A 15,409-nucleotide genomic window follows, 5' to 3' on the forward strand; every position below is an offset into this window, starting at 1 on the left:
TTTTCATTAAACATTCAATTTGTGGAATTTAGGCTACTAAGCCAAGCTTTGGGGATCTTTCAGCCAATCAGTGCTTAAATCAGCGAGAAAAGGGAGTTAAGAGTGGTTACAGCAAGATAGAGATCAAGAATATAAACGACCATTACAAAGATCCAAAGATGAAACTTGGAGAAAAGGACACAATTGCACTAAAAAGTAATGGAAGGGTTGCAAGATGGAAGAGAGGAAGAGGGAATAGAGGTAAAGCAAGACTAAAATGTGGCTAGAACTAAAGCCTGAAGGGATCCCGGGAATTACCTTTAGTACTATGTGAAATATGTTACCATTACTTTGTAGTTTTTAATAATGAAATATAGTAAACGAATCATAGTTCTATAACTTAACCACTGGATAAACCCAAAATGATGAAAACAGACAAAATTACTTACTTTTTTTTTGCAAAAATATTGGTCAAATGATGGGTTCAATTTATCATCGCTCATAAAAATCACTCACAGGAATGTGTACCTTTAACTTGGTCATAGTAATTGCAGCTTCAGTTCCTTTTCTGGCATCACCTCCCTTTACAGTATATCACGAATAGGGATTCGAAATACTTCAACATTTACACATGCTACAAAAAATTTGTAGAACGAAAGCACAGTTGTTGAACAAAAGAACAATTAAAGCTAGTCTGGAATAGCGTCTGCACAGATGCGTTAAAAAAAATTGGACAGACAGGAGAGGTCATGGGTAATTTAAAGTAAAAGGCAACAAGAAATACTGCTGGGAGATGAAGGGACACTGCTAAGAACCTTTAGCATCATCTATGTTTACAAAAATTGCATATGGTAAATGTTACCCTGCTATGATTCACCATCTCAGGAGTTTCACTCATATTCACTAACTGAAAAGTTTTGAACTTAGTCTTGGATGGATTTCTACTATCCACAATGGCTCTGCAAGGTAGGAACACATCTTTTTCCATAAATAGCTGCCCCATCTCTCATTTACTGCAAGTCCATCAAGTTCAACAGCAAAGCTAAGTTTAACGAACATTTGCTCGAATTTGCACCAAGTGGCAAACTGCTTAACCTTAATCTCCATGTTCTCGGTCAGTCAACTGCAGACGGTTGGACATATAGATTTTAGGCCAAAGCCCTGGCACTGGGGTTGAGAGGGACACTCAGTAACAGATTGTGGAAAAGGGTGACAGACCTAGATTATCATGAGCACTGTCAGCAACCGTGTTTGTCCACAGTCTATGCTGGTGTGTGAATGGTAGGGGTCAAATTGGTCCTTTTGCTACAGCAACTACAAATCTAAGGGCTGAACTTTTTTGAGTTGTTAAACCCTGATTTCCCTTGACACAAGGGGGGTAAGAGTCCGAAAGTTTTTCCTTTAAATTCGATTTATACTACATTTTGCAACATGTAACTCAGACAAACTTGTCAAACAAGATTGGTTCGAGCATTCAGAACAGAATTCAGTTTACTCCCCTTGCTGTAACACCAGTTAAGTCTAATTCTAACGATATGAAACCAATGACATTTTACATATATTTTTCTTCAAAGAGCAATCCTAACCATATTCAAGACTATACTGAGTCACTGATAAATGATCAGTACGAAAGAATGAGAAAATACAGTCGTGTTATTCCCCTTTGACGCTCCCTACTCTCAACAGGGGGATAAGGAACGGGGGACAGGGTTCTTTATCAATCCATAGTACCCTGGCAATAAAGTACTAACCCCTTTTGTATTTTTCTAACTTTAGTCATATCTAAACACCAAGTTGCCATACGTCACTTTTTTTTACAGTTCACTATCTCCTGTAGTTAAATGTGATTTTCTCTCAGCAATAACATCCTTTCTTCCCTCCATCTACAAAAAACCAATAATGCAAATCACTGCTATAAATCCCATCTACAGTGTAACAAATATCTAATGTTAGGTACATGCAAACAGATCTACACACCATCACAGAAAAAGTAGAGAAAATAATAAAAGATACAAATTTAAAAAATGTTTTATTAAAAATACAAGTACTGGAAGGTAAATGTCCGTGTTTCCACCAGCAATTTTATACAAAAGGAAAATATATATAAAACAAGACTTTACACCATGTGAATTTCTTTCTTGTCAACCATGAAGACAATGCACTACCTTTCCTTTGCACTAAGTCTTGGGGAAATGAACTTTCACTTTTAAAAAATGTTTTTGTGATGGGAAATGAACTTTACTTTATATGGTTGTAACAGAAGACAAACACATTATTTAAACAGTGGATTATCATATGCCAAAATGAGGTAATCAACACAGCACCATCTCTGAATGAAAGTGGAAACCGTTGGAAGAGAAAAGGTTATAACAACTGAACTCCATGAAAAAGAGGGAGTGAGAGAGACGAAGCAAACTGCTGCTTAACCTGACATCAGGAAGCATAAAGTATGGGATACCCCTATAATGTGGAATTACAAAATATAAAACCAAGTTTTCAGGATCTAGATGCAGTGCAACTGAAAAGAAGATATTCTCTTATCTTTTCTGCCACAAACACTTTTTTCAGTAAACCGTTTGCTTTAAATTATAGAGCAGTTAGGATGGGCCGTGTGTAGTTTTCTGAAAAATATCTTCTATACAGTACAGTAGCTCGTATTTTTGTCAAACAAGTAAAACTCCTAACTCTGTACTCAACTACATTAACGCCATAAACCATTACGTCTACAGAATACCCTCCTACACTTGTCATACTTAAAAATAAAAACAGGGAAAATAAGTTTTAAATTATTCTCTTCTATGATATGCATTATGCAAAGTAGGGTAACGGTTGCTGAACATGACTCTTGGGAGATCTGAATCTACTACCAATCTTTCCAGTATCAGGGCTACTAATTGATTTCTTTACAAATTGGAAGTTGAATTCTATTTGAAATACTGTGTTTATCTATAAGCTATCAAATATTTACTGAACAATACACACACTTGTGCTTAACATACTCGCAATGTCCCGTCATACTACTGAAAAGAATCCAGTCTTGATTGTCATATATACTGTACCTCCACAAAATAATCACGCCTTCAAATTACGAGCACAAGACAAATATAACTAATAATCGTGTCTGAGGTATGAATCTTATTAACACAGTATCAATCATAACACAAAATTGAAGAGGCAAAAGAGGTAAATCTTTATGACTTTCTGGTAATGATAAATATTCACCATCATGTGCATACTACTTTTATGAGTAAACCACATTTCTACCAGGCATTTCAGTGCTTACTACCTCTACAGAATTTAAAAGTACAGGTATTCGTATTGTCAATTCCTAAGGCTAGACAAACACTATGGGATGGCAAGTGCTAAAAAGTTCTGAAGACTGTTGACAGTTTCTAAGTTTAATAAGTTTTATAATAATTACTGACATTAAGCTGACAAAAGAACGATCCCATAAAATGACCATAATAAAGTTTAATGAACTCTGTTGGAATTCCCTAAAAACAAAAGAAAGCTTATATCTCTGACTCAGTTTTTGTTACCTATTTCTTTTCTTGAGGGTCTAATCCCGTCAAAATCAAACACTCCCTGCCGACAGTTCAAAATTAAGCCAAGATTCAGTAATCACTTCAACAGTGCTCAAAATCCTTAAAAAATTTCACACTCCAAACAAATAGTTGTGAAAAATTAATACCCATGTACCAGACTTTTTTCACACCTATATTTCACACACATTTCTATGTACATGTATGTGTAAGGATAATTGGTATTGTTCTACATATACAGTAGATAACTGCATGATGATCCCAATTCCAACAAAAAAACCACTTCATTAAGTAATTGTAATTCCACTCAATATAGATAAATTTGTGTCACTAGACTAGGCAAAACTAAAATTCAATTAAATTCCAAGAGTGTGTAGCTTTAAATACATAAAATCCATTTCCCAACGACTTAGTTCTTAGGCAGGACGTAAAATGCACAATATTCACATTAACGCAGCAGAGATAAAAAGTTTGGTAACCGATTGAAAATAATATAAAATTTCCCTCTGCTTCCACCGAGCACATGGCTTTAAAAATAAATGTTTTTAATGAATGGACCTCTCACAGCTTACTCAAATGAAAAGAACTGAAATGTAACAAGGAAAGGAGCTCCTCATATTTTACATTCAATTTCAATATACAAAGCAGTAAAACACTGCACACATTCTAGACATTCAAGCTCATCAATCTAAATTTCATCATCAGCATTCTTAAATTTTAACACCGATTTCATTTAAGCTTCTCTTGATGAAAAATACTGCAGCGTGAGACCAAAAAGGAGATTTAAACCATCTATACAAACAATATAAATAATATACACACAAATAACTTGTAGACACAATGTAACATTTTTGTCTACGTTTGTTTCTCAACAAGAACATTCAACTTAACTGACTTGATACAATATTCCCTAACAGAATAAACATTGTATCTCAACTTTGGCTACTTATACGGCAGTGAGTTGTTAGTAGTCTTGGCTTCATCCATGGGTAGTAACCATACTTTTTCTTTCTGTCTTTGTCCACATACTCCCAGAAAAACGATGGAGAAGGCCTTGAATTACTAGACTATTCTACATGAGTGTCATGCATGGACTATATCCAGGCCCCTAGTACTGGATCACACTGTCATTTACCTGATGTGATAATCTATCAAATATCAAGGCTGGCATTGTAACATGGGATTCAATTCATTGTTATGTTCTTGTACCAAGTTATCACATATATATATATGATGATAATCAAAGAGTAACACAACTCTAATGAAGATACATTTACAACAAATATGAAAGTCAACACATGATACACCATTACTGTAAAACCATACATAAATCAATGTTAGCTAACCAAGTACAGCACAGTACATACAGCATGGTGCATAGGAACCTAATAAACTACATTCTGCATTTTCACTAGTACTTAATTAGAAAATATTCTTTATGATTAGACTTTTGATGTAAACGACACCTTTCCTGAACTACCATAGTCTTACCACTTTGGTTTTAACCTTTCAGGGATAAGATTAAATAAATATAAATTTATGACTTTAATAACATGACTGCCATCACAAAATGCAGCCACATTTTCACATTTTCTCTAAGGAGTTTGTGTGCAAAAACGTGTATATACCAAGTACATACACATTCATATGTAACATATATACAGATCAGATAATCAAATTGAGTTTTGTTAAGTGCTCTTTTCACCATCTAAATATAATCTGCCTCGACACAAAACGTATGCCTTACTCAGTAAAGAGTTCAACCTAAGTACAACCACAATACTGTAGTGCAATTTCAACAGTCAATCATTCAATAAGAGTGCTTCCACAGACAGTTCTTGCACTGAATGAACCAAACACGGCAGTTATTCAGTACCATGAGGAAAGCAATCTTTAAATTAGGTCATGCCAGACTGCACTCATATTACAGTACTCTAATACTTGAATTCATTAAACAAGGATGAGAAATACTCAACTAAGCTAGTTAATAAACCCTGGGCCACAACACAATAAGATGGCAATGTGCCATAAATGTGCCGTCAAGATGCATTTGTACTTGGATGTGGCCCACTGCAGCAGAATGACCCTGAGACGTTAAAATACTTTATCACTGTACAACACATTTCTTGTCCCCTCCTTCACCTGAAAGAAAAGTGATTTCTGTTTCAGTTGACTCTCAGAAGCAGCAGCTGAAAAATATACGTACTCTTCAGTCATGTCAGCTATCCTACCAAGTTTCTCTTAAATCTACATTATCACTCTTAGTTAAAATAACTGAATTATGTTACCAACTGCTAAATTTTGAGTGCAAATGAACGTTAAAAGCCTTACTATTCATCTTTGGGATGTCACAATAAGGGTAATGCTAAACTGATCGTACTTAAGTCTTTGAATGGAGAATGTTATAACTATTAGCTGATCTTACTTAAATCTCTGAATGAAGAATGCTATAACTATCCTCAAATAGTTCACCAAAGTTGTAGGAAAAAAGGTACGTTACTCCCTACAAAAAAACACTGAAAATTGTAAGATTTGCTAGTTATACAATACTGAAAAATTATAACTTTTATTATCTAAAATTAAAATGCTTAATAATACTGTGACCCACATCAAGAGAATTTCCACTGGGGCTCTGTACGAAGGTTATGACAGCTACTACGAGGGGTAGATAAGGAGTGGCACTGGATATATAAGTTAATATATGCTGTATACTGAAAATGAGGTTTTTACATTTCAGCCAACAGCCAACCCTTGAGTTCTAACAGCACTTAGTAACAGGGGTTCAGAAGCAAGTACAACTATCTAATCAGGTGATTTTCACTACAGAAAATGGAAACTATCCAATCAGGTGGTTTTCACTAAAGAAAATTATATTCCTCCACCTACAAAGCACAAAGAGCTGAAAATACAATGAGGCATGTAGGGCATAACAACTGAATAGGCACTAAAAGAAAGTTCAACATGCAACAGCAGGACAAAACCAGACATGACTAGAGTTCCATGACCTACCCCATTTGTTAAACATCATCAAATTTTCACTCTGTTACTTTTTAAAAGTAATCTTGTTCTCTGTTTAACAATGTATCCATTGTTACCCTGGAATAAAAACTCACTTCCTAATGCTTTTGAATTACTACCCCAATTTACAGTAAGTGACAGAACAAGATACAAAGGGGGGTTCCAATGCTTAAAAAGCAATTTAAAACACTACATAACAGCTATCACAAGCGAAGAGTACATGTGAAGGTTACATTCAGTCGTAATTATGAGGTATTCCTACCGAATACAGAATTGGACCTTTGACCTTGAGACATTAAAAGCCATACATTACAGGATTTTTATGTGACTGGTCTACAGATCTGTTCTTAAAACTGGGTGAAAACTGAAAACTGATGTATGATAAATATCAAAATGTATGAGTCAATTAAATGCAGAATGTAAGACAACCTAGTATCCATAAAGAAAAGTATTGTGCATAAAATTTATTCAGTTACGGAAAACAACTAAAAGGAGGGATGTGGAACTCCCAAACTACAGTTAACCTGATATCCATAATGCAAGCTAAAATTCATGAACAACAACACAGAACAACTGACAATATGGGAAGAGAATAACTTAAAAATGAGCAAGATACAAAAAATATTTAAAAATCTATATTTCTCAAAAACTAGCATTTCACAAGAAAGTTAGTACACGATGAAAGCCGAAATTTCATTTTAGGTGTGAAGGGAGCAGTTAAAAAACTCTACACTAGCTAACTTTTGTAATCTGCCTACTCTGAGTTACTATTACCCCTTCCCCCTTCAAATTAATCAGGATATGCCACGGGTTTGGAGATCCATTAAACCATTAACACACTCTTGAACTATTTAAAAACAGTGTTATTAGTAACTGACTTCTTTACATATTCAAAGGGAAGACAAGCCCACTTGTACCTTTATGGAGTCCATAGGAGAGTATGTTAAGTTATTTACTCTGGGAAAATGTTGACAAATGAAATGGAAACTAAAGTTGAGGGTTTCTACTTTATGACACGTATACCAAATCTTGATGGTAAAAAGTCAGATATCGAAGATGAAGATATTGTGAACGTGCCAAAAAACTAATCAATATGGAAGTAGCAGGAGGGTCCGGATATCATGAGAAAAGTCACAGACGAATGCCTAGGCATGTTGGGAACTCTGGCAGTAAGCACAGAAAACAAATGTGTGAGAACTGATGATCCATAGTACTCTGAAGAAAGTCAAGTGTCAGTGTAATTAACAAACTGAATACATGCACTCTGTGATATATATCAAACAGCTATCTACAATACTGTATGAAAACAAACAACTACAAGAGTACAACATATATAATGATCAAACTCATTAACTAAAAGAATCCCTAATTACTTACATTCAAATTGACATGGATGGGCAAACTGACAATTTTTTTCATACTGCAACATTGACAGCCTCTATCATTATCTAATGTACCTAACAAATACAACCCTTAAAAATGTAAAGTTTTTATGATGTACAAGACAAAATTTTGCATGCAACCTCACATCACTGTAAAGCTTCAGTTATAAAGAGCCCAGCCCTAACCATAGACACAAAACAAGTCAACACAAGCTATACTCATTTTGAGAGATTTTGCAATTTGCTGTAATGCCTTCCAAATGCCATTTATAAATGCTCCAAGCCTAAAACACATTACATGTATTTAATTTACAAAAGCACAACACATTTGCCAATAAAATGCCTTGAAATTCTACAAGAGAGCATACGAGTAATGTTGATTAGAAAAACTGCACTTTTAATTTGCCCGCTAGCAGCTACTGTTCTTATAAAAAAAATATATCCACAAACTAAGAGTAAATAGAAGCATATGAGCCTTGATCTAATTCATATATGCACTACAAATCTCATGCAGTCCTTGCATCATGCAATGTTATTAAGGGTTAACTCTTAATGACAATGCCATAATTCTAGCATGTACTTTGCAGTCAGTAAGCACTACTGTTTACAGAGAAGTTCTTTTCAAGATATTTAGTTCCCTGTATGGGGGCCTACGTACAGTGCACCTTATACATCACTGTATATGGTAAAAGTTCTTTGCAATGTCCCTTTTGCCCTGGCTGCACTTACTGTCTTATGCTTCAAACTCCTTTACAACTGTTTACAAAAATTTAACAGATGCCAATTTCTGTAACTTTACCTACCTACACCTGTCACTTCATTACAGCACAAATCCCTGAGGTCAGCCCCAAGAGTTCATAAAATGTGATTCAATGGTTTTTTACTACCGGTAATTCATAATAGACATAGTACCACAGTCTAAGAACCGGTGAATTTTTGGTCCCTTTTAATTCTCATGGAGTAATGCCTAATACTGTAGAAAACCTAATATTTTATCTGATCAAATTCTGGAACCATTATTGCATCCAGGTACACTACCAGTTAGTTTACTAAACACTAGCTTCCTTGCTAATAACAAAAATCCATAAAATACTTACCATGTTAATTTATATGTTTTAGTTACATTACACTGCATGAAATAAAAAATAAATGGATTATCAAAATTTAACTTACCTTCATATTCATAAAAGCTATCAATACTCTAATTCAATTTAAGAGTGTGGTTCACCCTTTAAACATGAACAAGCAATAACATTGAAGTTCTACAAAAAGAAAAAATGGCAAACTGTCTCAGATTTAAACTTTTCTCCCCTCTGTCAATGTAAAAACTTCGGTAACAGAGAAAAGTTCAAGCCCAAGAAACAGCATGAGCTTTTCCACATGGTCTTATCAGCAAAGTACCATAAATTGCAAGAAATGCTGCAAATAACTGCATTACACTTTGTGTAAGGACTTGCATTACAAGGACTAAATATCAGTCATGTTATATAAGGACTTGCATTACAAGGACTAAATATCTGTCATGTTATAAAGACCAAATGAAATATACTGGTCCAGACATGCTTGATAACTACTTCCACACACCATGCTCACACAATCTGAATGCCTTAAACATTAAACTAGCTGCATTCAGCTTTTCACATACCACTACAGAAACTTGAGGAAGTACAGCATGAATGAAGACTGAAAGGAACTAACGAAAATCTAAGTGCAAAAACACGCATCCAGTCTGAGATAGAAGTCTTATGTCTACACATTCACACGTAACTAAATTTCGATCTCACTTGCTTTTGGTGGCACTGCTTTTGGTACCGTCACTGCTCTCTCGGCTTGCAATCTGATGGTTGCTGGATGACTGCTCCTGCTTCACCGGTGTGGTATACGTGGAATTTGGATATACTTTTTTTGCTTTTCTCCGCTGGTCTTCCCATCCTGCTGCTAACTGTTTTTGAATGGCTAAATCTTGCATTCTGTTTAAAAAAAATAGTTGAATACAAGGTTAGCAAAAAGTACAAAAAAGACAAAACTGGTAAGACTATTATACACCTAAATGATGAAAATTATATCTTGAAACAAAAATTTTTGTGCAAACCCATATACCATAATTAACTTATTTTAAATTAAAATGACCCAGCTATGCTAATTTGAAGAAATGAAAAGAATGAGGGTTCAAATGCCCCTGCCCAGCCCACCTGCATCATCTCCCTTCTTGAGACAACTTGCCTGGAACAGTGAGGAGAAGGGAGGAAAGCAATGAAGATTATGATTAAAGGATTTGTATAAAAACTTTTGTTTTAAAAACATGTAGTTTCTTATATGAAAACTCACTAATCATAATGAGCCTCAACTGCAATTTAGGAGGGAGGAGGGTGCAGGGGAGCCTCTGAAGAAAACAGAATACCATGATGCATGAAGTCCAATTCCCACAATGGTGGACACTGAAGCCACCAATTTCCTTAGAGATCCAGGTTACTTCCATAATTAATGGATACAATGGGAGACAAACCTCTGGAGAGCATACATGCCATGCACTAGTGGCTTAAAGGTAGGTACTTCAAGAAAAGGTATCTTGGAAAAAAAAAAACACCAAAGACGAGATTACTCAAACCCCTAGGGTACTGCCCTAGAGCTGGAAGAGGGCTATCTGAGAGAGGTCATATAAATGAAGGAGGAAGCTGCTCGAGATGTCTCTCTGAGCCAAAAGAAATCATAACCATAAACAGGGATCAAAGGAGAGTCAGAAACCATCATCACTAATACCAAAAAACAAGTGGTAAGATTCATTTTAGCCTCTGGGGTACCTGAAACCTCCAAGTCTGTTTGTACCACCCCAACCAACAAAGAATGCAAAGACACTTGGGCCATCCCACAACTAGAGCACAACTGCCCATTCCACTCTGCCTGACTGAAGAGAACAGGACCAAGGAAAACTGAAAGACAGTAAGGAGGGCCAGCCAGGACATCCTCATTCACACCATGAGACTCCACAGAAACTCAGGGATGGATGAAACCACTGGTAGGATGATGTGGAAAGAATCACGCAAGACAAAAATCTCATACCACACTCTGAGCAAAAACTTATCACTGACAAGTCAAAGAAACCTTCAGTTGTCCTTCACTGGTCACAAAAGGGCAAAGCAGATAAGTTGAGGCCATATCCCTACACAGTAAAAACCACTGAGGCAACAATGAACAAATAAATTTCCAAAGACATGCTACAGGATGGTGTCAAAGAAAACACAAAACAGGACCCTTGGGAAAGAAGTGTACCACAATACAGTGACTATGTAAGTCATATCTAAGACAACGTTGGAAATCCCAATAACTTAACAAATTTAACACGAAATTAGCAATAACACTCTGTACGACTGTTTTGATATATATATCTGTACCACCCAGCATGTGTTAAGAGTGGCATGACAATTTCAATGGGATGCAGTAATTTTTTATTGTCAGTAATGAAGAAAAAATTCTATCAATCCCATTTTATGCCCTACAGACACATAATTAAATAATCACAAATGGATAGGACAGTCTCCCTATAATGAGCAGTGAGCAGCAGTATCACACTGATGAAAATGAATAAAGTGTCTGAAGTTTAACTCCTGTATACTTACTTGTTTTGTAAATGTAGTATACTCTTATAGACAACACCAGTTCCAATCAATCCAAAATCATGTAAGGATATCATGTGAAGGACGAAATTTCTATATAAACTCTTTCGTAGAAGCTCTGTACCATGGGTCTCTAGGAACATTGAACATGCCAAGGGTATCTGACTATCGCCAACAAAACTGAAATGTATCCAAAGGTCTCTGTTAGCATTAAAATATAATATAAAAAAAAATATATATCTTACATACCAAACATACTATTTAAATCATTTTAAACTGCTTTTAATAATAAAAAACTGTCATTCCTAAACCTGAGCATTTATTTACACCTAACACTTCTAAAATTTACTGCAATGACAACTAAATGGCACAGTACAAAAAAACCAGTTCAGTAATACAGTAGAATTTCAGTATTTAAACAGAAAACTTAACTGGTGTTTGGTTTTAACACCAAAATCATTATTGTTTCAGGAATTTTCTTAATTCCCTTTTACACTAGCAATTCATATCTTTAATTCCCTTCATTACATCTGTTTTAAAATTAACTATTAAGTATATCAAAGGTCATCTAACTTCCATGGTAAATAATATTCCTCATGAGATCTTGTACTTTGGAAAACCTCATTTACATTGATATGAGAAATACAGAAAAAAGATGGGCAGGATTCCCTAGATCTAAAGCCATACTTTTCCTATATAACTAAAATATAAAACAACCACTGGTCTACACAAATACAGCAGATGATTTAAGAAAAGGAAATCATTTTTACTTGTATTTCATCACATGTAGATTCCACATTTTCATGAGTTCTTTTTCACCTTCATTGACATCAGAGAACTCATCTATCATCATCTGTGTTTTATGACGAACCCACTCAGAATCGTGTTCACCTTCACTGTCCTCATCAAGCTCATGTGGTTGGATAGGGAGGCAAGTCATGGTGTGATGATATAATCTGAAATGAAACAATGACAATTTTATACCTAGACTTAGTAGAGAATAATGAATAATCCAGTATGAGTTTACAATAGATTTGTCTTCAAAAAGTAACAGAAGTATGTTCCTGCAACAATTCCTTTATTCTCAACTGACCGCAGTTTCAGATGCTCTTGTAAACCTGCGCGGATTATCTTTGATCACATTAAAGGGACGTGCTCCTATTGCAACACGACCCACACTCATGATCAGGTCTGGAATGTCAAACAATAATGGTGCACTGCACACCACTGAAATCATAGTTACATGAAAGATCAGTGCCATTTAACAAAAAAATTTAGCTAACTAGGTGATCTCCAACACAAGGCATAAACGACAGGAAAAAATGACAGTACTTTAAATGTTGCAAGAGAGTGATGACAATCAGTGAAACACTTATTTACAAGAGACTTGACTATTGTTGAAAAAATACAGTGACACCTGACTCTTTGAATTATTGAACAGTGGTCTGGTAAGAATATCTACAACAGTAACATAACTCCATTTATCTCAAAAATATTCAGAACATCCATGTATTGTATTATGAAATAGCACATACTGACACTCAACATGTTCCTTTCACTTTAAAAATCAAATGTCAAGAACTTGTTTCAGGCTCTTTCCAAATTTTAAGGATTTTAATATTTATGAACATTGTAATCCTTGTCTTCAAAACAAAAACCTAAACAGGTTCTCATCTTTTTTCACAATACTATAGATTTTGAATATATTATCGCTGGTCATTAATTTAACCAGAGTAACACACTCCATTGAAAGCACTCATTACACTTTTCCACCTCTTTTTTTTTTTTTTTATAAATCCAATCATGACTACCTGCACTAAATATGTAACAATCACAATTTCATAATCAACATAGTCAACGGAATGCTCAAAATAGCTTTGTCTCCTTCACTCACCTATTATGACCTAAAATATATGATCTTGGAAGATCAAAATCATTATCATCTTGCTCTAAGAACTCTGATAGCGATGGTTTTGGTCTCTTTGGTCGACACACTAAAACAGTAGTGGTAGGAGTTCGGCGAGTTGGACCACTACGAGAGAAGGCAAAGCCAGCTGGCATGGCAACCATATCTTGTGGATTTCCAGCGTATGAGCCATCATAACATTCATTAAGTGCAACATCAATCCTAGCTCCTTTTGGGTGGGGCTGTTGGAAAACAGCAAAAGATCAGCCTTCCCTTCAGACAACAACTCACAAAGCAACAGGATCAATTATTACATTAGGTAAAGTTCCTCTTCACACATGTTGGATAAAGCGCAACTAAAATGCCAGAGAATAGTACTTAACAATCAAGACAAATTGACAATTTGATTAATCTACAGGTGCAAAGTTGTAATTTTCATATATCTTCAGTCAACAATTAATAAATAGCTAGGATTATAGAGAAAATTTTAAATCTGTCAACCAAGGACTATTTGAAGAAGTAACAAGAATCACATTTCAGAACATGCATTAAAATATTCCCCTACAAATAAAAGCCTATGAACACTAAGTTAACAAGGCAAATGACTGAATTTGCAAGTATCTTGAAATCCAAATACATTATACTTTACTGTGATGCTTGGCAAACATCCACTGGAACAGTAATTCTAACAAACAGTTAACCATGGGATCTGCGAGGTCAGATCCCCAAAGGAGGTCAATATTCATGAGTCTGTCACAGTTTTTGTTCCAATTTTGAACCATTTATCTTTAAATGTTACCCCCACACAGTAATCATCTTATATTTTATTGGTCTGGAAATGTGTGAATTTCATTCATACCTGATATGCAATCAAGTATAGTGGGTTCAAAACTTTCATCCTTGGTAAAACAAACATAAGTTGTAGACTAAAGTTTGAGAGAAAGACACAAGCAACCATTGAGAAGGGGATACAAATGAAGACCCATCCTGGTCACAAGAGAAAACTATAAAAAGTACTTACCACATAGGTGAAAGAAAATCGAGCATGACACAATTTCAGGTGTTTTAAGAGGGAGTAAAGGGCCATACAATTCAGCGAACACCATGGGCAGTGGAAATCCCGTCTTGCTTCTGTCTGTTGTCTACTGTTATTGTTGTATACAAATTGATATAAAACTAACTGTGGTGCTTCTGGGCTGGCCACTCCTATGAAAAGAGGTTGGAAACATTTTAGCTCAGAAACTAAACATCAAAGGAAATAAAAAAGCTCATAGTTTCTTACAGTGCGAACAATACTTATTTGGGAAAATATCTCTGAAAACTATAAGGCAGCATAAATGGAATGTAAATTGTCTTACTGGATGATCCTTCAAATACATAACCTTGATTAAAGGTAACCTAAAAAAATTTCTGATGAGATAAGTCTTGTCTTTTTTTACCTGGTTACCCTTTTCAATTAAGAACCCGCCTTAATTCAAAGTACTTTCCTATGCCCCGTTCAATACATAAATCAATGCCTTGGCAAATTTTAAGAAGCAAATTATCTTTATTAAATGGATGAAGCATGCCAAACAGTTGCAGACCTTGACTATCCTTAGTGTCCCAAAATGTTTTTCTGTCTATTCATGAGTTAATATAAAAAGCCACAGATATAAATATACAGAATAAGCTACTGACATACATATACAGTGTATATTCCAGGATAATGATGAGACTGGGATGAGTTCTACATGTAACAATGCACATGATGATGAATGGGTTTGTATGAAAAATGTGCCTTTGTATTATAACAACGATTTATTTTATCATATATATTTGTTTGTAATGTTTTTATTGCATACTCTGAATACCATGCTATACCTTCAAAGCCATTTTTCACACTTGTTCTCCACAAACAGCTGTGCATAATCTCAATAGAAAAAGGAGAGGAATGAAGTCTGCTCATGAAAGATATACAGATGACTTTAA

At 35.1% G+C, this 15,409-nt stretch overlaps 1 protein-coding gene across 7 annotated transcripts in view; it reads right to left on the reverse strand.

Moving 5' to 3' along the window:
* Positions 1 to 1,991: 1,991 nt before the first annotated feature.
* Positions 1,992 to 15,409, reverse strand: part of Su(z)12 (Polycomb protein Su(z)12) — a 28,276-nt gene continuing 14,858 nt past the window's right edge. For 2 of the 7 annotated variants that reach the window (XM_067090493.1, XM_067090492.1), the window contains exons 8-13: positions 14,463 to 14,647; positions 13,430 to 13,683; positions 12,306 to 12,491; positions 11,539 to 11,715; positions 9,706 to 9,891; positions 1,992 to 5,663 (exon numbers count right to left, since the gene is read on the reverse strand). In XM_067090493.1, the coding sequence (XP_066946594.1) occupies positions 5,660 to 5,663; positions 9,706 to 9,891; positions 11,539 to 11,715; positions 12,306 to 12,491; positions 13,430 to 13,683; positions 14,463 to 14,647 (992 nt within the window). In that variant the 3' untranslated portion in view covers positions 1,992 to 5,659. Of the gene's footprint in view, positions 5,711 to 9,705; positions 9,892 to 11,538; positions 11,716 to 12,305; positions 12,492 to 13,429; positions 13,684 to 14,462; positions 14,648 to 15,409 lie in introns of all 7 variants that reach the window. The other 5 variants (XM_067090490.1, XM_067090489.1, XM_067090488.1 and 2 more) reach the window with 3 other exon arrangements.

Source organism: Macrobrachium rosenbergii, chromosome 47 (assembly GCF_040412425.1).
Source record: "Macrobrachium rosenbergii isolate ZJJX-2024 chromosome 47, ASM4041242v1, whole genome shotgun sequence".
In the NCBI taxonomy this organism is placed as follows: Eukaryota; Metazoa; Arthropoda; class Malacostraca; order Decapoda; family Palaemonidae; genus Macrobrachium; species Macrobrachium rosenbergii.